At 42.6% G+C, this 22696-nt stretch overlaps 1 protein-coding gene across 4 annotated transcripts; it reads right to left on the bottom strand.

Moving 5' to 3' along the window:
• Positions 1-5819: 5819 nt before the first annotated feature.
• Positions 5820-22365, bottom strand: TENT5D (terminal nucleotidyltransferase 5D). 4 transcript variants are annotated; one of them, XM_081848112.1, is made up of 5 exons: positions 22039-22365; positions 19235-19378; positions 15370-15494; positions 13152-13288; positions 5820-7114 (listed from the first exon to the last, which is right to left on the bottom strand). In XM_081848112.1, exons 4-5 carry the CDS (start codon positions 13244-13246, stop codon positions 5920-5922), a joined length of 1290 nt encoding a protein of 429 aa, XP_081704238.1. In that variant the 5' UTR covers positions 13247-13288; positions 15370-15494; positions 19235-19378; positions 22039-22365; the 3' UTR covers positions 5820-5919. The 4 variants fall into 4 exon arrangements, with proteins under 4 accessions (XP_081704238.1, XP_081704237.1, XP_081704239.1 ...); XM_081848111.1 differs by lacking the exon at positions 19235-19378; XM_081848113.1 differs by lacking the exons at positions 19235-19378; positions 22039-22365 and adding an exon at positions 18835-18856.
• Positions 22366-22696: the final 331 nt, after the last annotated feature.

The following is a 22696-nucleotide window of genomic DNA, read 5'->3' on the forward strand; positions in this document are numbered from 1 at the left end:
AAGAGACAATACACTTAGGTTAAAAACAAATGTTTATTTTAAAATGATCTTTCCCCAAATACCCAAATACCCAAAGGCACTAGTCAACACATGGACTAATGACCTACAATTAGATCTGGCCAGTACATTTTTTTAGCATTACATTTTTTTCTTTTGCACAACTTTAGATGGGACATCAAGTGAATTACATCCTCACAGTACAATTTCATTCTCAGAACAGCAGATCATTGTCTGATATTAATACAAAAAAACATGCAGATCGAAACAAGAACTGATTTGTTAAATCTGCGATGTTGACCAGGACTCACACACCTCCAGGTATGCACAGGTGCAATACATCCACGGTGTCACATGTACATGGCCACTTCCTCAAGCTTCCATTTCATAATTATAGCACACAACTAAGATCCCAGGAAGTTAAAAACTAGCATCCTTACAAAATATGCCCCACCCTACCTCTTTGAAAGCAGAGATGCAGCTGTATAGACATTAAATTAATATGGAAGGGGAAAAGAATGTTCTTGCAAATCTACTAGAGAAACTGAACATTTATAGTCTTCTACTGTAATTAGATATATCTTCCACCTAGCATGCCCTAGCTGTAACCCAGTTACAGACATGGTTAGATCTGAGTGTGTTGGCAGGACTACTGCTATACACGAATCAAATCAGCCGACCCTAAATTAATCAATGGGTTTAGAAAACAAAGTATTTTTCAAATGGGCAAGCAGGATTCTTCCATGCATTTTTCAAAGTATTTTTTAAAAAACAGGAATGAACATTGGGTTGTGTGTGTGCGTGTGTGTGTTCAGAAATATTGCTAGGTTTTGAATTTGTGCCAAATGTTACATTGTGCTTGTCTGGCAGTGGAGACTGAAAAAACACCACATTGGGGTCCAATGCACTGAAGCAGGACCATTTTATACTGAGCAATGGTAAAAACTCATGAAACAAATACCAGAATCTCAACAGAATTTGCAGCAAATTGACTATGCTAATGAAATATTTGAGGGGGGCATCCCCCCCAAGTTGATGGGCATTGACATTCAGATGATTTGTGTGTGCTGCGTCTTGTGATCAGTTATGTGAGGAGGGGCTTACCTCCCCCCCCCAATATTTTATTCAAGTTGGCACCCCTGTATAGGCATTTCCATCATTGTAATGATTGGTAAAGCTCTGGCTTACATAGTGCTTCTTAATACTGAATAAAACCATGGGTTGATTTATCCCAGTACATTGTCTTCTCTCCCTGAAATAGGGTCTCAGGGAGAGGACTTTCCCATCACCTGCTCTTTCATTCTTTCTTTCTTTTTTAATAACTGAACTTGCCAGGTATTGGACCTGGGACTCTACCTCTGAGCTCTGCACATCAGAGGTTGTATTACTTGCACAAGACTGCCTTATAGACCTGCAGAGCTTTAGATCAGGGCAATACATTTAGGGCTATGACAACTTTGGCAGGTATACAGTGGCAGAATACTGGATGAATCTAGCCCATTACTTTTTCTTAAAAACAAACAACACTTTGCAGGATCACTAGAACACAGGAAAAATATTATCATGACAGAGAATAACTATACAAACCCCCCCTTACTCATTGTGAAAAACAATGTAGTGTGTTTAAGTGATATAAATGTGACAGCTTACATCCTAAACAAAATACTATAAAATATCTGCTTTCAATCTTCTACAATTATAATGAAAAGTGTCTTCAAGGATTTAGAGTTTTATATATCTATATCTTTATATCTTTTAGGAAAGAACTTAGACCTTAACACACACAGCCTGACAATATTAGATTACTCAACGCTGTAAACTTTCGATAAGTTTGAAAGCAATGTGTTGAAATCAGGCACTCGCACAGTTTTTAAAATAACAATTACACAGCAGGATATTACATAAACATAAGAGTAAAATTTATAGATATGGAAAATGAAAAAACAACAACACCAGAGTGAATTCTTGGTATGGATCTGGAATACCTAACCTGTGGCCCTCCAGATGTTGCTTAATGCAGTTGCTGTTGTCCTTGAGCAGTGTCCATGCTGGCAGTGCAGCTGGTGGGAATTGGGATCTGACAATATCTGGTAGGCCACAGTTAGCCACCCCTGATATAGATGTATACCTGAAGGTCATAAGATAGTTGGACAGTTTGTCTATCTCATCCAATATTGTCTACCCTGACAGAAAGCAGTTCTCCAAGTTATAAGCAGAGGTATTTCCCAAAACTTGCTGCCTGATCCTTTTCACTAGAGAAGCCAGGGACTGAACTGGTCACAGTGGTAAAGTACATTGCTCAGTGATAGATCACATATGGAGAGGCCCTAACAGAGAGATGGTGTTTTGCATGCAGAAGGTCTCAAGTTCACAGGCCCTCCAAGTGTCTCTATTTTCCAGGGATGTTCCTGATTTAGAGTAGCTGCCCCAGTTTCTGATCTGACCCCAGAATGTCCCACTTTTCCCTAGGGTGTCCCTATTTTCGTGGGAGAAATGTTGGAGGGTGTGGAGTTATCCAACTCCTAAGCCGTCTGAAGGAATAGGGAAGGGTTTTTTTTAATGGTTAATTTGTTAATGTTTTTATATATGTTGGAAGCTGCTCAGAGTTGCTGGGGCAACCCAATAAGATGTGTGGTGTAGAAACAGTAAAAATATCCTAATTGAATGGGAAGCCCCTATTTTCATCAGAGAAATGTTGGAGGGTATGAGTTCAGTACCCAGGATCTACAGGTTGGTCTGGAGAAGACTCCTTTCTGAAACCCTGGAGAGCTTCTGGCAGTCAATGTAGGCAATACTAATCAAAACTGTTTTGTTATGAGGTAGCTTTCAAGGGGTTTACTTGGGATTGTTTGCATGCAAAACATGTGATCTAATGCTGAGCTGCGGTACCCCCTCAAAAGAGCCAGCTATTTATTAACTGCTGTGCACTGCCAATCCCCTATCACTTGCTTAGATATTCAGGAAAGTGGGACGTAAGGGTTGGTAACACATAGTCTACCACATGCAGTGAATACATAGAGCAACCTGAGTGCCACCCCAGACTTTTCTTTTTTAAAAAATAGCCACTAGGTAATAAATATACTGTGAATTCACTCAGAGCTACGCCAAAACACACCTGTGCAGTTGTGCAACTCTCATTCATTTCAACAGGACTTTCATCAGGGATGCTCCCTGAGTACAGTACTGTGCTCAAGACCCAGATAAGTGGTTTCTGCAACGCATCTTAGAAACCCAACATTCTCAAGCTGCTGTTTGGACATGAAAATCCCCTGTGATGAAAACAAACAAGCAAACAAACCAATCAACAGAATCAATGCTACTTTAGAATATTTATACATCTCTAATTGAACTTTTAAGAAATTATGAAACTTATGAAAAGTGGAAGGCTGAATCCAGAACATTTTCTGTCTGGAAGCGCAAAGGCAAGCCTTAATGTTGCGAAACAAAAGAACCTAGTGCAACAGTTGCAACAGCAGAAACTTGTTTCACAACAAATCCACACTCACACAAAATATATAGATATCCCAAGTGGTTACCATCTGATGACATTCAATTGCAATCTCTGTGTAGGAAATACGAGACCTTTTAAAATCTATTGAAAGCTTCAATTTATACCTGAGACTTTTTTTTTTGCATATTGAAGTCTTTCATAATGTATAACATTGAAGATCTATATATCATGATACATCTTAGCAAAAGACCAAAAACGTCAAGTGGAGCATATCAATTGACTTCTGTGGTTCAGTTCCAGACCAGCTGGTAAAGGTTGTATGGGCTTAATAGTAACCAGAACTTAAAGATATAAAATGAAATTAGACAAATTGTACAAGAAGTAGAAGAATACATGGGCTGGTTTTTGAACACCAGTAGATTCCTTCATTGTTGCTTGTACTTTTCACAATGAAAGCTTCATCTAACACAATAATAGTATGTGCCAGTTTCCAAAGGTAAAAATGACACTTATAGGCATAGCTTGATCTTCAAAGTCCAACAAGGCACACCAAGTGAATGATTCTCCTGGCTACAGTATCTCTCACATTCAAATTTTGAAAACAAAATTTGAACATGTTCAAAATTCAAAAAGTTTGCTGTTTCTTTTATTATCATGGCCAAATGTTTTGCAAAATTTTGCTTCAGCTAGTAATGATGCATCTACACCAAACTGGTTTAATACTCTGTCCAGGAAATTATAGTTCTGTGGAATTAAAGAATATTATCAGCATTATCAACCAACTGTCATCCCCAGGACCCGGAGCAGGGAGGTGGGAAGGCAAGGAATGAGCGTAAAAGATCTTTGAGGCAACTTTCCTGGCCATCCAGGTGTAGCCTTTGTACTTAACCTGTCTCCTCCTTGAAATGCTTCTACTTCCCTGTAGTAATTACTAAAGCTTAACAGTTCAGCAAGTCAGATATGGTATGTCCAGACTTTAAAAAAGACACTACATTTGGGGGGAAATAGGATTGAGGCCCATTTTTAAAGTTATGGGAGCATTGTGATGGCAGCTGTTCCACAGTTCCATGTCATGTTGCTTTGGTAACACAGGACTGCAGAAAACACATACGTAGGATGACCAGGCTCACACAAGAAGCTCTGTGATCATCCATATCTCAAGGATCAGAGTGTCAATTACTGAAACAAGTGAGTAGCTTTTACAAAACTTGTGAAGTTCTCTATCAGAATTTGCTATACTGAATTGTTTGGCTTTCCACAGTTTTCTACAGAATTTCTGAAATTGATTAGATACTTATCACATTAGGTAGCACAGCAACATGGCATAAAAATTGGATCCACTCACGAACCATTCACCATTCACTTCAGTGAGGCACTTGGATAAGATTTCCAGTTCAGTTGCACTGGTATTATATTCCCCCACTTCAGTGGGCTCGTGCTCTATACACTTTCACTATGAAATGAGGCATAGAGTCTTCACTCTCTTCGTTTCTTGCAGCTGAGGGACAAAAGCTCAATTTTGCACTCCAGAATGCATATACAGGTACAACAGATGAATCTATTGAGAATGGAGGACAGAATCACTCATGCCATATTTAGTGATCTTCTAGCCAGAAGACACAGCTCTGTCATCCTGCGGTATTGCTATCTCTCCAGTCGTACTGGAGCCAAAAACTTAAACACCAAGCCTTAAACACCAAGCCTGCACCTCCATGACAATGGAGCCTATTATAACTCAGGTCTGTTCAGCCTACATAAGACTTCAGTTGGCTGTGCTCCCTGCAGAGGCAACAACTTCTGTAGCTCCGTTAAATGGAGAATGCTTTATGTCATCAGTGTTCCGCTGGAGTTGCCCAAGGTCTTGTTTTCATGCCTATCTCCTATCTCTGCTTGTTTAGACTGGACACTGCCAGCTTTCTCCAGAAGCGTCACAGTGTCACAAAAGTGGATAATATATTCCAGTCTCCATCCCTATGCCTTGTGCGGGTTTTGCCTCTTAGTCGCTTAGTAGCAACACAGCACTGTAACAAAAGAACAAAAGGCAGGAGTGTAGACTTGATGCTGTAGCCAAACTCACAAACTTTTGCATTTCGGTCCAGGCACACAACATTAGTCTCAGTGCTTGTGCCATTTGTAAGACACTATTGCTTGGTTGGCAACGTTGGTGGTCTGGCCAAATTGCTGCAAAACAGAGAGAAACATGAGGGTGCACATAAACTGTTTTAGGAAACTTGCTGAGAATCTCACATGAACTCCAGCACACAGTTCATTCAATATGTAGGACAATATTTCAGTAGCAGGCCAATGTTTGGCAACATGCACAGACTCACCCCAAAAAAAGATGTCCTGAAAATCAAAAGTGATAGGAAAATTTGCTTTAACATGGGCTTTATTTTGAAGAGCCCTCAGGGGAATGGGGGGGCTAGGGAAAGGTTGGTCAATGATGTAAGGCAATGAGGTTTTGTGGTTGGCTACACCATGCCACTTTGCATGGGAATGTGAAAGGAATAGGGCTGGTAGATAATGGGTGGCTGTCTAGGAGCAATATAGTAATTGTTGAAGTTCCTGTCGCTGATGTAGGGAGCAGGTTGATAGTAGCATGTTACATTGGCTGCATTGGGAATGATATTCTGCTCTCCAAGCACTTTGAGAGCCAAGATGGTAATCATGTTCAGTGTCTGCCTTCGCTCGTGTCCCATAAGGCAGACCGTGCTCTCGTCCACAACCCCACGCAGAGTCATCAGGTAGTCGTACTTGCTCTTCCCTTCCCCAATGAAGTGATTGCGCAAGTATGACTCAATCTTCCGCTGCTGCTCTGTTACATCAGGGAAATCAATGAAGAATCTAGAACACATGTAACGTTCCAGTGATTTAATTTCTGCCTCATTTACTGGCTTAAAATCCCGAACCAGAAGGTTGCTATATTTCAAAAGGCCTCCACCACGGATCTCTTCGGGTTTTTTTGTGGCAATCAGTTTGTACTTCAGGTGCTCCATGGCCTCATCGAAGTCTCCATACATGCTTTCAGCAATGATGGACAAATTAGAATCTTCTGACAGCTCACCATCTGCATTGCTATAGACATCTAACACAGGATTGAGGATTATCTGAAAGGAATCAACACTGAACTCAAACTGCCGTCGGAGAGAGTTGACAAATTTAAGCTCAACATTCTTCCCACTGTTGTTTGTCAAGGAGATAAGACTCCAGCGATCATAATCTGTAGACACTTTCACCATCTTCTGCACATAGGCATCCTTCATTGTCTTTGCTGTGATCTTTTCTTTGTTGACACCTTTTGGTAAGAAGTCTAAGATGCAATTAAGGACAGACTCCTTCACAACCTGAAATTGATGCTCATTTCGAAGCTCAGCAGAAAAAATTATATCCAGGTCCTTGTAGCTGGGACCATTTTGTTTTAAAAGGATGTGGCTTGCTGTGGAGCCATTCAGGCGTATGTCTTGGACAGCGATCTGATTTTTGATCAGCTGCTCCTTGACGGCACAAATGATGTATTTTGGCTTCACCTCCAACGTCGGGAAATTCCCTCTGCCATGAATGGGGATCACCTCACTTAACACTTGATCCAGTATTTTAATCTGTTCCCAAGTGAGAAAACTGAATCTTGGATCTAAATCCTCAGTCATCATGAAATCAGCTGGTAAACTAAGAGGAAAACACAAAGGAAGAAGTCAGAGATATCTTAAAAAGCAGTGACAGATCAAGCACTTCAATGACATGACAAATAGCACAGGAATTGATTGATTGCCCCACCTCGGGTTTGGAAGGAAGTCCTACCCACCCAATCTAATTGGCTAGAGAGAGGTTCCTTCATTCATGTATTCAGTAGTTACATTGGAAGAGGGGCGATAGAATCATGCCTTATGGCCATAAACCTTGACCCCAAAATTACTGCTCACTATGTGTGTGTTAAGGCTGTCCTTGTTAAAGCTGTCACTGAACGTGCAGTTCACAGAGGTACCAACAGTGGACAAAATCCTACTCTTCACTCATAAATACAATGGTTGTGTGGGGAAAAACATAACAAGAGCCCTCCTGGATCAGACCAATGGTTCACCTAGTACAGCAACCCATCCCCACAGTGGCCAATCAAACCTATGGGAAGCTCAAAAGCAAGATCTTAATGCAGCAGCACACTGCCCACTTGTGATTCCCAGCAATGGGCATAGACAGGCATACCAACAGTGGAGATACATCATAACCATCATGGCTAGTATTAGGAGCTTGTATTATTATTTTTTGCTACAGTAGATAGGTAGGTAGGTAGATCTATCTATCTATCTCAGCCATCAAAAAGTGTGTGTATCAAGGGGGGAAATCCAAAAGAATGTCAGGTTTCTAATGCTTCCAACACAACATTGGGAAGGCATTGTTTTCCTGGAGGTTTATTATGGGTTGTTGTAAAATTAAGTGCCCCAGTGTTGTGATTTTAAGTATGCACACTATGAATGTAATTAAGGGAAATTACAGTACTGTGCAATTAGAGGAAATTACAGTAATTAAATACACAACCAAATATGGGAAATATGCAAGCAGATTTAAAAATAATAACAAATGTTCTGTAATGTCTATAGCATTTATTATTTACATTCAAGGAATCATCTTGATATTGTGGATCTGTAATCTTTGTGCTCTTGTCCAATAAATTGTCTGCGCTATATTTTTATTTCATTTCATTTCTTAAAAAAAGATTGGCCCGGTTTCCCCTCAAAGAATAAGAAATAAATGTTGCTTAGAGCACTCTTACTCAAAGTGGAAAATAAATTTGCCTTTCTTTATATTTTGTGAACACCTGATTATTGATTGGGGAATGGGAAGCAGGGTGGAGAGGGAGATGACAATGAACAGTAATGACAATTTGGCTTTTTCTAGTATCTTGTACATACCAGTAGATACCTAAAATGGAGTTTTAGGTGAGTAGGAAGTTGCCTAATACTATGTGAGACTATTTGACCATCCAGTCCAGTAGTGTCAACTCTGAAGGGCAGCAACTCTCTAGTGCCTTAGGCAGAAGTAAGTATTTCCTGACACTACCTGCTGATCTGATTAACTGGAACTGTCTGGGACCCAACACGGGTCTCTCTGCATGCAAAGCATGTGATCGACCACTGAGTAAGGGCAGTGGTGTTTGATTCCTGTTGGGACTGGTAGGGCATAAGAAAGGGAGACCAACAAGAGATGGACAAGAGCCAGAGCCAATGACAGGCGGAGCCCACTAATTCTAGTTTTGTTCTCATCCTCTTCCCTGCTTAGTTTTACAAAGGGCAACACTGAGCTGCAGAAGGATCAAGCTGACACGAAGGGATTATCACCTCAGTTGTTGTAAGAAAGAAGGCAGGCAGGTGGGGGTAGGCAGAGGACATACTAAGACTGATATAGCAGTACCCTATTTGCCCCAAAAGACCAGCGTCCAATGAGCGGTAGCCTTCTTCCCTCACTGCACATATTTATCAAGTAATTTAAAATTATTTTTATATTTATATATAAAAATTATATTTATTTTTCTGGTGTTATTGGAATAGGAGTTTATGGTGAGGCATCTCAATACAATCTAAAGCCTTGCAGAACTGTGTCTGACTCAGATGTCTTTGTAGTGGAGCAGTGAAGCAATACCCTGTATGGTGGGGGGAAAGAGACAAACTTGTACAAAGATACAATGATATTGGGTTATAACCAACTAAGTTCTGCTCAGGGTAGACCCACTGAACTTCTCATTTTCAATAGACTTGCTGAAATTAATGGACTGAAATTAGCCATGAACATTGATTTCAATGTGTCTATCCTGAGTAGGACTAGCATTGGACACAACCTACAGTTATTTCATAGCACACCCAAGCTCAGATACCTTACAGCTTGCATAGTAGCCTTGTTTCAGGCTGATGTAAATCAGCAATTACTCTTTGGAGGTGGAGTGAAGTGGATTCAAAGGTGCTTGCTACTACAGTGGTACCTCGGGTTAAGTACTTAATTCGTTCCGGAGGTCCATACTTAACCTGAAACTGTTCTTAACCTGAAGCACCATTTTAGCTAATGGGGCCTCCTGCTGCCGCGGCGCTGCCGGAGCACGATTTCTGTTCTCATCCTGAAGCAAAGTTCTTAACCTGAAGCAATATTTCTGGGCTAGTGGAGTCTGTAACCTGAAGCGTATATAACCTGAAGCGTATGTAACCCAAAGTACCACTGTATAAGGAACGCAGAGCATCTCCATGGGTGGAAGATCAGAAGAGCTCAGAAGACATCAACTGACTCTATTTGGCTGTCCTTTTCTCCCCTAGGACGTATCCCTAATTGTATCAAATAGGTATCCTTGCACATGAAAAATTATTTCTCCCTGCCCCACATTTTCATCTTTATATTCTTTTTCTAAATTAAATAATTTAGGCACCTAGTTCAAGATTTTGTTTCTGAAATTAAGTTGTGCCTTAGAATGGCTCGTCTCTAGCAAGAAAACAGAGATGAGGAGGAGTGGAGATGACATATAGAGAGAGACACCTGGAAAAGGTGTTTTGCTGCCATGGAAACCCAATATAATGGGTGCATGGCATGAAGTGTTAGGCCTACAGAGATGCAATCTTCATTTTGCCTTCAAGTTAGACAGTGCAGAAGCACCTGGCAAACTAGCTGACTAGCTCTAACAAACATTGGTTTTGTGCCAACAAAAATTAAGGGTATTCTCTCTTCCTGCCTACTGAAACCCACACTGACACTTTCTTTAACAAACCAATATTTATACCGTATTTTTTGCTCTATAAGACGCACCAGACCACAAGACTCACCTAGTTTTTGGAGGAGGAAAACAAGAAAAAAATTATTCTGAATCTCAGAAGCCAGAACAGCAAGAGGGATTGCTGCTTTCACTGTGCAGCGATCCCTCTTGCTGTTCTGGCTTCTGGGATAGCTATGCAGCCTGCCTTCGCTCCATAAGACGCACACACATTTCCCCTTACTTTTTAGGAGGGAAAAAGTGAGTCTTATACAGCAAAAAAATACGGTAATTCTAAATGTTATGGGTGTAGCCTAAATTTGGAGAGATGTAGAGATGCTCAGGTGAATTTGAAACATCTAGTCTAATCAGTGGTGACTAATGGCCATTGGGGCTGGTGGTTGGCTTCAGGCAGGGGGGCTCAACAGTAGTAGGAGCCAGAGCCAATGACATAGCCTAGTCTCCTCTCTACCGTGTTCTATAACAGCAGCACTTAGACTATAGGCTGATAACCAGTGGGCAAGAAGGCAGGCAGATGCAGTAGGCTGAGGGTATTTTGGAGCTAGTGGGGTAATCCCTCATTCAGTCTATATGAACCAGCCTCCACTAGGTTCAATGCAAGAGACAAAAATTAGCTTGCACTCTGAAGTGGATTTGAGAAATAAAGTTCCTATGCTCAATAAGATTTACTGCTGAGTAAGCTGCGGGTTAAACCACAGAGCCTAGGACCTGCCAGTCAGAAGGTCGGTGGTTCAAATCCCCACGACTGCATGAGCTCCTGTTGCTTGGTCCCTGCTCCTGCCAACCTGGCAGTTCAAAAGCATGTCAAAGTGCAAGTAGATAAATAGGTACCACTCTGGCAGGAACATAAACGGTGTTCTGTGCGCTGCTCTGGTTTGCCAGAAGCAGCTTAGTCATGCTGGCCACATGACCTGGAAGCTGTACGCCGGCTCCCTTGGCCAATAAAGTGAGATGAGCGCCGCAACCCCAGAGTCGGTCATGACTGGACCTAATGGTCAGGGGTCCCTTTACCTTTTAAGAACATTTAAGACCACATTGTCCCTAGCTTTCCTAGTCATTTAAGAATATTACAATTCCAGAATCCTCCAGCTAAAATATCCCCAACAATTAAAAATAAAATAAATACAAATTTAAGAAAATCATCCACTTTGCTATTTGGAAGAGTCCTCTGGAATATGTTAAATGCCTCTTGATGTAGTGACTGAAGATACCTGGAATGCACCATATGAATCATGATGTGCTCAAATACTCTTAGGCAATTGTGTCTATGATTGCAAGAAAGATTTGGGCTCATTATGATTCATATGAGTCATTCTAGGCAGCTTCTAGCATCGCATCAAGAGATGCTTCTGAAGAGTGGGCATTGTGAGCTGCCTTGAAGTAGCATACAAATGCTCCTAAATGATTAAACACATTTCAGGATTTGCCAGGGAATCTCCAATCCTACCTCAACAGGCCAGCTTTGATGGTGGGCAGTGACTGGCAGGTGCGTTGCCCTTCCCGCCTGCCAAAGTACCTTGTGCAGCAGTTTTCAAGCACTTGGAAATGACAGTGCAAGGGCTTTGCCAATCCCATGCAAAGTACTGAGCAGTACTGCTTTCTGCAGGGATACAGTTGCGCAATCAAGTTCTGCCTGGGGAACTCAGATGCACAGCTGATCTAGCACATTTCAACTCACCACCCATCAGCTGTTGAGAGGTGAATTCAAATCTACCGTACTTTCTGCATGATGCAGGGCCACATTTGCCCATGGACCAGAGTTTACTGCATCTAATTCATGCCAGGACACATGATCCTATAATGGACCTAACAAATTTAAGTATTGACAATGCCACAGGGGTACCATCCATCGGTTCTACCTGCATCACTCTTAATGTGGTGCCTCAAATGCTCCCTGGCAGTTTACCTTGTAGAAGTGGGGCATGTGAACACATTGCCATGCGCCAAACTTCACACAAAAAGACCCTTGGCCCTCACCACATCACATGAGCCAGGGTGTAAGAAATGGAAGCAGGCTAGAGCCAATCTCTTTTAATCATGGGCTTTGAAGACATGCTCCATTAAGCTAATTTCAACATACATACTGCGGTTGTTTGTTTACTCTCTTATCTCATGGTAGTACATGGACTGCTTCTGCAAGCTTTCCATGCCATTATCGTCCTATATCTCTTACAAGACTCATGGTAACCAAAAACCATATGCCCCTAACCTACCTGATGGGGGGCAGGAAGAAGAGAGAAAAAGAGTCAGCTGCTTGGAAGCCAATGGTCTTGGGGAAATACGCAATATTGATTCTCTACCATCTGAAACAAGCATTAGCCAGGTTGTTAGCCTGAGCAGAAGGCCACTAGGTAGCTATCCAAGTCCTGGTTATAACTTCATCTATGGCAGGGGTGGAGAACCCTGGGCCCCAAGGGCCAAATGCAGCCTTCTAGGGCTCTCTGTCTGGTCCTCTCCACAGGCTACACCTTTACGCGCCCTGCCCTCCTTGAGTGTTTGTTGCCTGGCTTGAATGTGTCCCTGAACCCTGATAATGCTCCTTGGTGGCAGATATCTGTGTGATAGTAAGTATAGAAGCTAGCCTACCATATAAGGGGAAAAATATTACATTAATTGCTTTTCCCCACCCACCACTGGCATGTGGCCCTCAGAAGGTCGCCCAGAAGGGACTGTGGCCCTCTGGCTGAAATATATTCTGTACCCCTGAGCTGTGGCTAGAATCACATGGACATTTACCAGGAGCAAGGCCCTCTCTTGCAGTTCCTTGATTATGGAATGCTGCTCCCAAAATACATTCACCAGGCGCCACCATTAGCATTGTTTAGGTACCAGGTTAAAGCTGGTTTACATTGGCAAATATTTTGATGGTATTTAACTCTCCTGTCTTCTGGATTTTTATATACTATTCTAATTGTAACCAGGGCCATACCTGTGTGTTAGATAGAGCACATATTTTACCTGCAGGAGTTCCCAGGCCTCTCCAGGTTAGTAGATTTGGTAGTTGATGATGCAGCGAGTGATGGAAAAGACCTCTGTCCTTGGAGAACTTGCATTGCCACTGCTACTCGGGATAGACAGTACTTGGTGGGATGGATCTGGTATGAGATAACTTCTCCAGTCAGTGCATTTTTTTTATTTAACTGTATTTTTGTAGCCTTTAAAAATGCATTTAAGTTGCCTTAAATATTACAGCGTCTTCCACACAAACTGGTTTTGAGCAATACTAATGGGGAACATTAATACTAAGCCTTGTTTAGTATATTAGGCAGCCTTATTTAAGAGTTGCATTGAACTCAGCAGTACTTACTTCTGGGTAATCTAGCACTTCCCACCCACTTCAGAAGAAATGTGAAGCAAATAGCACCAAGCCATCAAGTTACATGGTGATGGCCAGACCCAACCATACTAAAACATCAATATCTACAGAACATGACTGCTCATAAAAACATAGCTAAGCACTGGACAAAATTTGTCCATACTGTTTCTGAGGCCCCCCCCCCATCTGATTCTGAACCCTTTTTCACACAGTTGAAATCTGGGAATATTTATTCCTAACAGCCTCATATCTGTTGTTGTTTGGGAAGTATAAGGAACAACAACATAAAAAGTGCACTTCAGTTTCAAAATCAGTGGTTCAAATCACTGGTGCTTTGATAGGCTCAGCCCACCATCTTGATTTAAAATGGCATCCAGTTCTATCCAAATATAAATTTACTCCTTGAGCTCAGGAACCACCATGAAAAATTTAGCTATAATATTTTAAGAGGTGTCCAAATGCAAACAACTTTCCAAAATACATAGTGGACATGGAGGGAGAGCAGAAATGCCCTTGCTATTCTGACTCCTGTCCTGATTTCCACATATTGTTTATTTCTGAATGGAGTCTACACATGTGCAGATTAAATAAGTGCAGCTGTTCACCCCATGATGGGGAACCTTATAGAGCATCAAATTGCACCTACCACTTCCTCAGGCTCTATGCACAATGGAATGGTCAATGCGTAGAGATCAGGAGTAGAGACAAAAGGTGTGTCCTCACTCCTGTTCTATGTGTTTTTCTTTATGTTATTAGTCTGCATTCTGATGTTCCAGAGGGTAGGACCCAAACCAATGGATTCAAAATACAAGAAAGGCAATTCCAGGTAAATGTGAGGAAGAACTTTCTGGTGGTAAGAGCTGTTCAACAGTGGAACAGACCTCTTCAGAAGGTGATGGACTCTCCTTCCTTGGAGATTTTTAAGCAGAAGTTGGACGGCCGTATGTCAGCTGTGATTCCTGCATTACAGTGGGGGTGGGGTGGGGGTGTTGTACTAGGTGATCCTTTGAGTACCTTCCAACTCTTCAGTTCTATGATTCTATGATTCTATGTTGAGTAGTCCCATATTTCAATAATCAGAAAAGGGCTCTTGAGGACTAGGTAACTGCTCTTTTTAAATAAATAAAAATAGGCCAATTTTTTAGCATTCAATGATCTCTACAACAGAGACCATGTTCTCCCCAACCCATCTTCCTAGTACCCAATAATGACATTCATATAATACAAAGTCCTATTGTGCTTGAGTGCATTGTGTAGAACAGGACTGGCTATTGTTTCTAAGCCCAGGGAGCACATTGCTAGGCACCCACCTCTCTGAGGGCCATATTCTAGCAGTGGGAGTAACCAGCGTATGCATACACACACTATACTTTCAGACCACATACACCCACCACATATGCCCCCCTCTCACACACATGTACACATGCATATGCACACACCCATAAACACACACCATTTCCAGCTCTCCCCACTCCAAATCTGTGGTGGCCTTTAACTTTGCACAGATCATGCTCTGAAAAGTAAGAGGTAGTATTTCCAGCCTGACATACACCCCCCCTCCAGTTTTGCTAGCTGGGGGGGGGGGGAATCAAATTTATCAAGCTCCTATTGAGACACCTGTTGGTTGATGAGCTTTGCTCAGATGTGTCCTCTGCCCCAAAAGACAGAAAGAAGGTGGGATTAGCTTGGGGTAGAAATAATATACCTGAACATTTATTCCTGATGAAACCCAGAAAGCTTGCACACTATTATCTAACTTACAATTGGGCTTCCGTATATTGTATATTTTCTACCTCCTATTGCAAGAGCTTAACTTTCTTAGCAGAGTCTCCACTGAGAAATAAACAGATTCAAACTTACGATAGCTGGATTTTTGCCAAGTATGCACTGCCGAAGAGTCAATGTGATGAATCACTGGATCCTTTGGCAAAAATATGAAATGCACATCTTGTCACCGATGAAAGCGTAAACCTCCCAATGAAATGCTGTGGGATAAGAACAATCAGTAACATGGCTTTTTGAAACCTGAGTAGTCAACCTGCTGTACTAAGTTATGGACAAGTTTCTAACCTTGCATTCATGACATTGCCCTTCAAAGACATAGGTGAGATCAGTGATTTGTCAAACACAAGTGTTTGGGGGTAAACTACAGCTCCCATGATTCTTTGGGGGAAGCCATGTGCTTGAAATGTGTGTTAAATGTTATGGTGGGGAAATGACTTAAGCTTGGCCCCATCTGCACTATACATCTAAAGCCATATCATACCATCCTAACAGTCATGGCTTCCTCTGTTGTAACCTCCAGGCACACCTTCCAACATTCCTCTGATGAAGATCAGAGCACGTGTCTTTTGGTGCCATGCTCTCACATGAATCAGCTGACCTGCGTGAGTGAGCAGCAGCACTGCAAGTGCCAGCGTCAACTGCTAGCGCCAGCTCATTCTCCTCTCCGAGCTTGGTGGTGGCAACACTAGAGGAGCAAAATAGGACATTCCAGGATCAAATCAGAAGCTGGGATGGCTTCTGTAATTCTGGGGATGTCCTGGAACAATCGGAACACTTGAAGGGGATGTCTGTGTATGGTGATTATTAACAGCCACATTGTTACTGACGTGGTCTTGTGAATAAGTCCTAACTGTTGCTTGGCAGATGGGAGTTTCACATTTAAGCTTTGTAGTGATTTAGCATGGTCATTAAGAAAGCTGAGCCACACCTTCACGCAGAAGCAACTGGCAATGGTATTCAGCAAATCTTATTTATGCTACAGGTGGGAAAGGCTTGCAATGCATATTGAAGCAAAGCTCCTCACTTTGGCCCCATCCATCATTCTCTCCTCGTCTTTCAGCAGCATGGTAATAACGTCAGCAGTGACATTTCAATCCATTCTAGCCATAGGAAAAAAAGTAGCAGCATTGTGATTTTTCAGTTCTAGCAGTTATCCTCTTTCCTAATGCAACTGAAACAGACTTTGAAGCAACACCAGCAGACAGTGGTGCAGTTAGGTGACTTTGGACTGTAGACTTAATTGTATTGAGATGTATCCTTTAGGTGGCAATATGCTCTATTTCAGTTACTTGAAAATGTAGAAAGCTGGTCCTGCTGTGTTTAAGGGCTGCCTTGCTCATTCTGTTCTGAAGTCCTACCCTGATGGCAACATTGCTTGCACAACTAACTTTATGTGGCTGTAATAAGACCAGAAAACACAAAGCAGTACAAACAGGTGTAAAACTTTCTTGTGTCAATCTATCCAGGGTCATTAACTGTCAGCAAGAAGAAGCTGATCATGTTGAGTGAAGGATGTGAAATCAATGGAATCAGGGCTTCTGCAGAAGCAGCTGGCTTAAGATTCAGAAATCAAACTACAAAGCAAAATTCCTCTGGCAGGATTTGCACGCCCTTAGGTAGAAGGTATCAAAAGACACCCCCAACACCTGTTAAATTTGTTTCACAAAGCAGAATCACCCCAATATATATGTTCCAGAAAACCAAGTGCCTGTACAAAGAGAAGGATCCTTGCATGAGTTTCTAAGAAAGCCATAAATCCAGAATTTCCTGGAAATTGCCGAAATTTTGCCATCAGAAACAGTGTCTGGGTGAGAATCGCTTAAATCTGGACATATGTCAACCCATGTGTTGTAAGTGAGCTCCCCCCAAAAAAATTTCCTTTAAAATAGCTCAACAACTTTATGGCAACTTTACTTAACCCTGTGATAGAAAATGTATATTGTGCCAATGTATGAAGTCTCCTTGTTTGGGGCAGTTCCATTCAAACTTGTTCTATGGGTGCTGACTTACTGCAGTAGAATAAGCTAAGGAACTACCGGGTGCCTTATTTTATACTCCCTGGTCTTGTCTTTTATTTAACATCCCTACCTGGGAGACAAACTGCTTTGGTGGACTCCCTTAAAAGTTCTGCATTGCTTCAGGTATGAATCTGTGGTGGGTATCCCCTGGGGAAGGAACAAGGTAAATCTAGGGGCTGCAGATTTTTGGGCCATAGGGTGGGCTGGGTGATTTCAGCAGATTGACAGGTGGGTGGCCTTATCTCCCTGCCAGAATGGCCTGCAGGGTTTGAGGGAGGTCAAGATCCAGCCCACCAGCCAGCCACACTTGGTTTCCTACCCCTGCTATGTATGAATAGCCAGCTCATTCAATGAATATGGATATTTTTACGTAGTCAAAAAGGCACCATCCACAGACAACAGAGAGGTACCAGCAGACGCCAGTGAACTCCAAAGTGTGCAGAAGCAGGGACAAAGGGGAGGAAGTAAAGCTCAGTGACCATGGTCATGGGATGCTGGCTGGCTGATAGAGTGGGCAGTATTTGGTGGAAAGGCATGGCTGCTGGACCTCTGAAGCCCTAACAGGAACACAGGCATATTACAACATTTTGTTGCAGATCCCACCACTTTCACTTATAGCCCACCTTCAAGTTCTAGACCATGAATTTCAGAGTCTAAAACAAGAGTGGGGAATCTTTTTCAACTAAAGAACTGCAATTCCTTCTAAGGCAACCTTCTGGGGTCCACTTGCAGTGACTGGCAGGGTGAAAAACAAAAGTGGTCAGTGGGATGAATGTCTGTCTTTGCTTTGTACAATAGACTAGTCTCCTCTGTCAGGGCAAGCAGAAGTCGTTATCAGAGTTTTAGGACGTATTCTAGCCAGACAAAAACACTCAGTCAAGGTTAGGAGGTTGGGTGGGAGGGTGGATAGCAGATAGGACCTAGAAATATATCAAGGGTCATACAGAGAGGCCTGGGTCTGAATTTCTCTACCCTGGTCTAGTGTGGAGTCAGATGGAGGTGAAAATTAGTGGACTTCATTTTAATACCGTTGCTTCAGGTGGAAAAGCAATTGCAGTCTGCATTGGCTAGGATGTGGCAATTCACTCACTGTTTGTGTGTTCAGAAGTACTTTCTTGCTTTTGCATTATGACACAAGTTATAAAGCAGAGCCCCCTTCTGAAGCTTCAGAACAAATTCTGCATCTGAGTTCAGTTTAAACTGTGTTTGCTTTCTAACTGGCTGGGAAACGCAACAAAAATAAATACTGCTGTTTAGAGTCAATGTTGCTGTTTTGAACCATAGCTCCTGCTATGGTAAAATAATAAACAGTTAAGAAACAGAAGTGCAGATGAATTCATCAAAGTGACTGCTCTTTTCAGCTTGCTGATTCATCGTAGGCTTTGGGGGCACAGAGACAAGATAAAGACAATTCAAGTCATATAAAAAGAAGGGGAAAATAAAGAACATGGAATAATTTTAGAGGCGGAAACTCTAGCTTGTTTGCCCCTCAGTGCCAAATGTTTATACAGCCTCAACCCACCTGTGGCTGTAAGGGGAAATTATTCCAAGATCTCTCTCCAGCTTCTAACAGCTTCTCAGAGAACCAAATCATTTTGACCAATGATTCATTTATGAAAATTTATTGTCATCAAAGCACCATGGGGAGAATTGGCATGACAAACCTGAAAGGACTGAATGAAGCACATTGGGATGGCTAAAGTAAGAAAAATGGGAGAGAGGGTGGCAGGAGAAAGTTGACCCTGTGGATAGGAAGTTATTGAAGAATTAGTGCTAGAAATCTGAGTTTACAGTGCAAGTTGAATAAGTGAAAGGCAAATGTACTGCCTTGACTTCTGCTCATAAAACCATTTATTTCACACCCCCCACACCCCCACAGACATCCATTACAGAGAAAATAAATGTAAGGGTGGGCCACCTACTTTAAAGGACAATAGTGGCAATGGATACTATAGAAAGTGCTCTTGAACCTTGGATTCCCAGAGGTCTAAAACTCCTATCATCCCCAGCAAGCTTAATTGATGGTCAGGGGTGATGGGAGTTGAAGTCCAACAGCATCTGAAGACCTAAGGTTGAATAATTATGTCAACTCTAGAAGCAAATGCCCCTGTTTTTCACTGCTTACACACTTGCATGCACCCATGCACCCCCCCCCCGATATAAGAATTCAGTAGCCTTCCTAGTATCACATAACACAAGTGAAATTCTAGGGCAGAAAAGGGGTTGGTCAGATCTCTCTAGCATCCGAAACTATTCAGAGCTTGGAAATACTTTTCTAAAGAGACCCAGGGATCTTAGCAGATTTTGGGGTTCTAAAACCCTAACTTGGCCAAAAGCACCAGTGCTAAATGCACATGCTTAATATCTGCAAGGTACTAGTCTCAATTTCAGTGAAGTAGAGGGGCTGGGAAAGACATCTTCCTGAGAGACAATGAAGAACTTCTGCCGAGTGTATTGATTGATTGATTGCATTTACATCCTATCTTTTTGTCCAAGGAGCTAAAGGCGGCATACCTGGTTCTCCCCCTCATCATCCACACAAGAACCCTGTAAGTTGGGTTAGGCTGAGAGGCAGTGACAGGCTCAACATCACCCAGTGAGCTTCGTGGCTGAATGGGAATTTGTACCTCCATTTCCCAGGGTTTTCTCCAACAGTCTAACCACTACACCATACTGACACTCTAATAGTAAATGACCATGGACTAAATGGACTAATGATCTGACTTTGCATATATAAAGGGGTTTTGCAGGTTCAATAAAATGAGTCTACAGTCCATTGATGAATCCAAATGTATCTTGAGAAGTCTCATAATCCAAAACTCAACAGGTTCCTAGTTAGTCCCAGGGACGAATAATGTCATAGCACTCACCATTTTATATACTTACAAATATGCAGATTTCTTTTAAACTAAAGGTAGTCGGTGGACTTTTAGAATGTATAGTGCTTTAGAAGCCATTTAGCAAAAGGGAACATATATTTGCCAAGGGACTATATATGAGGCTCAAGAAGTGTACAGCATCCAGAAAGACTGGAGAATATAATGTTTGTTAGTTTGGTAGGGTTGCTATATTTTGAAGATCAAAAAAGAGGATGCTATGACAGCTATTCAAAGCAAATAAATGCAATTTGTCTCAAATTGTACCCCTGAAAAAGAGGACATGTCCTGGAAAAAGAGGACACATGACAACCCTAATTTGGGGTCTTATATAAAGCTCAGGGGCTCTACATGGACAGAAACCTTTTATGCAAAGCCATGTCCAGGGATTTTGTATAACTCTTTAAGAGAATGACATTTACCTACACAATATAGCTTTCCCAAAACCATGTAGAAAACTTCAGAACATAATTCATGAAATCAATATGCAAAGGGCAGATCTTCTGTAGCATCGAGAGTTCCCACAGAAAATGTAAAACTCCTATAGTATCCAAAGCACGCGAGCAAGAGGGAGAAAGAGTGCTTATATATACCACTTAAAGATTATACAGCATGCCTAGTCTTTCAACATGTGCACACCTCTGTAGCTCAGATGGTCTTTTATAGCACTTATACATGACTCAAGGATTCTTTAGCCCACATGCACATCTTGCAAAGGATCTATAATAGTATTTAGGAAGTCCTGTAGTCTGGAGACCTTCTAAAGTTATGAACATTTTTACTCAAAAGCAGACTTTAAATGAAGGGGGGGGGGAGACCGACCTACATGACGCTGACACAAAAACCTTGCACATAGACTATGTAAAATAACGAAAGTTTACTACCCCCCCTTCTCTCTTCCCCGTTCTATCTCTTCTCCCCGAACCTCATACTGTCTATAACATTAGTGTCTAACATTGAATGTAAACGATCCACAGAAAGGACTCTATCAACTGAAAGCAGAGACGCTGTATGTACTTTCGTTACCCAAGAAAAACTTCAATAAAAACATTTTTTAAAAAGCAGACTTCATAGAACATCCAGTTAGCATATACCAGCCCCTATTCTTTAAACCAAAAAGTCAACCCCGGATAGTTTCTAAGGACGCTCTAGAAAGTCCGAAAGATACCGGGGATCTCAGACACTACACAGAACCCAGGGATTCTTTACACTTAGTAAAGAATTGCACAACCTACGGCTTCAACTCCTTCCCTCTTCCCTTTTCCATGTTATATGCTACGGATGAAATTCCCATGTTCAAAGACAGCATCCCTCAGTTTTCCATTTTCGGCGGATGAGGACAAAACAACAGAAGTTAGACACTTCCAACACACGCTTCCTTGCAACCAACGGAAAACCAATGGAACTCGGCTAGAAAACAATGCGACTCACTGGAACTTGAGCATCTCCCAACACTTTTATGGGCTGCGGCCAAAGGTCTTACAGCAGTCGGCAAAAGTGATATATGCTCAGTCAAACAATTGCTGGGCTGCTAAACCTCAAGGAGGTTCATCCAAGCCCCAAGAACAACCGAATGCACTGACGCGCTGTCCTCCGTCTCTATAGAACTATATGCAGAACTACGTCCAAAAGACACTATGTGAGGGTATAGTTTCTAGGTTCCTTACGCTCTAGTGTTATTCTGAATGCCACGCACATTTATGCGGGTGACAACAACGAACGACCACAACGAACAACCTGGAGCGCCAGAGGCAACTCCAGAAATATATGCCTCTGCGCTACCTTAAAAGAAACCCCTTCGTGTAGACCTTTGCCTTGCCTCGGCTTCCTTGCCTCGGTCAAGCACTTACCGAGTTGGCCTCGTGGAAGCGGTAGATCCTGGTCCCCCTCTCCCCCTCAGCGTCCCTCAAGCCTGCAGGCGAGAGAATGGCAAGGCGCACCCCTCACAGCCCTTGTCCTCCCTCCGTTTCCCTTCGGGGATGGATCAGCTGGAGCTTGTGAGGGCGCCAGGGGGAGAGATAAGTCCACAAGGGCTCCGCCTCCCGCCAGTCCCCCTCGGAGCCAAGGGGGGGAGGGAAGCCCGAAATCAGGGAACGGGAGGGGAGGGAGGGGGGAAAGAAGAGCGGAGACTCGGCGCCGAGGCTGCTGTCCGCGGCCACGGCGGTGCTGAAATGCGCCCCGTGCCTCTCCTCTGGCTCAGCCGTTGTAGCGTAAAAGAGTGGTCATGGCAACTCCGCGTCACACAGTTTGAGGTGCGGCTGCCTAATGGGTCTTCCTCCTTGCTGTGTGCCCGTGGGAGGCGGCAGACAGAGTCCGTGGGCGTTAGGACACCCGACCCCCCACCGCAGGGAAGGGGGAAGCCCAGCGATCCGCCTGGTTAGTTAGCCTGTCAGTTTCTGCCTGGTTAATTTCACTCCCGTCTAAGGCTTCCCTTCTCACCAGAGACCCCACTTCTCTTCTTCTTTTTTTAAAAAAAAAAACTGCCGGCATTTAAAAAAAGGGGGGGGG

Source organism: Podarcis erhardii, assembly GCF_964252035.2.
Source record: "Podarcis erhardii genome assembly, chromosome: Z".
NCBI lineage: Eukaryota > Metazoa > Chordata > Lepidosauria > Squamata > Lacertidae > Podarcis > Podarcis erhardii.

Excerpts from the sequence above, each read along its gene's own strand:
- TENT5D (XM_081848111.1), bottom strand. The coding sequence starts at position 13,246 with ATGCAAGTTCTCCAAGGACAGAGGTCTTTTCCATCACTCGCTGCATCA. Across the intron at positions 7,115-13,151 it reads AGGCCTGGGAACTCCTGCAG|TTTACCAGCTGATTTCATGA; the intron begins GTAAAATATGTG and ends TTTTCCTCTTAG.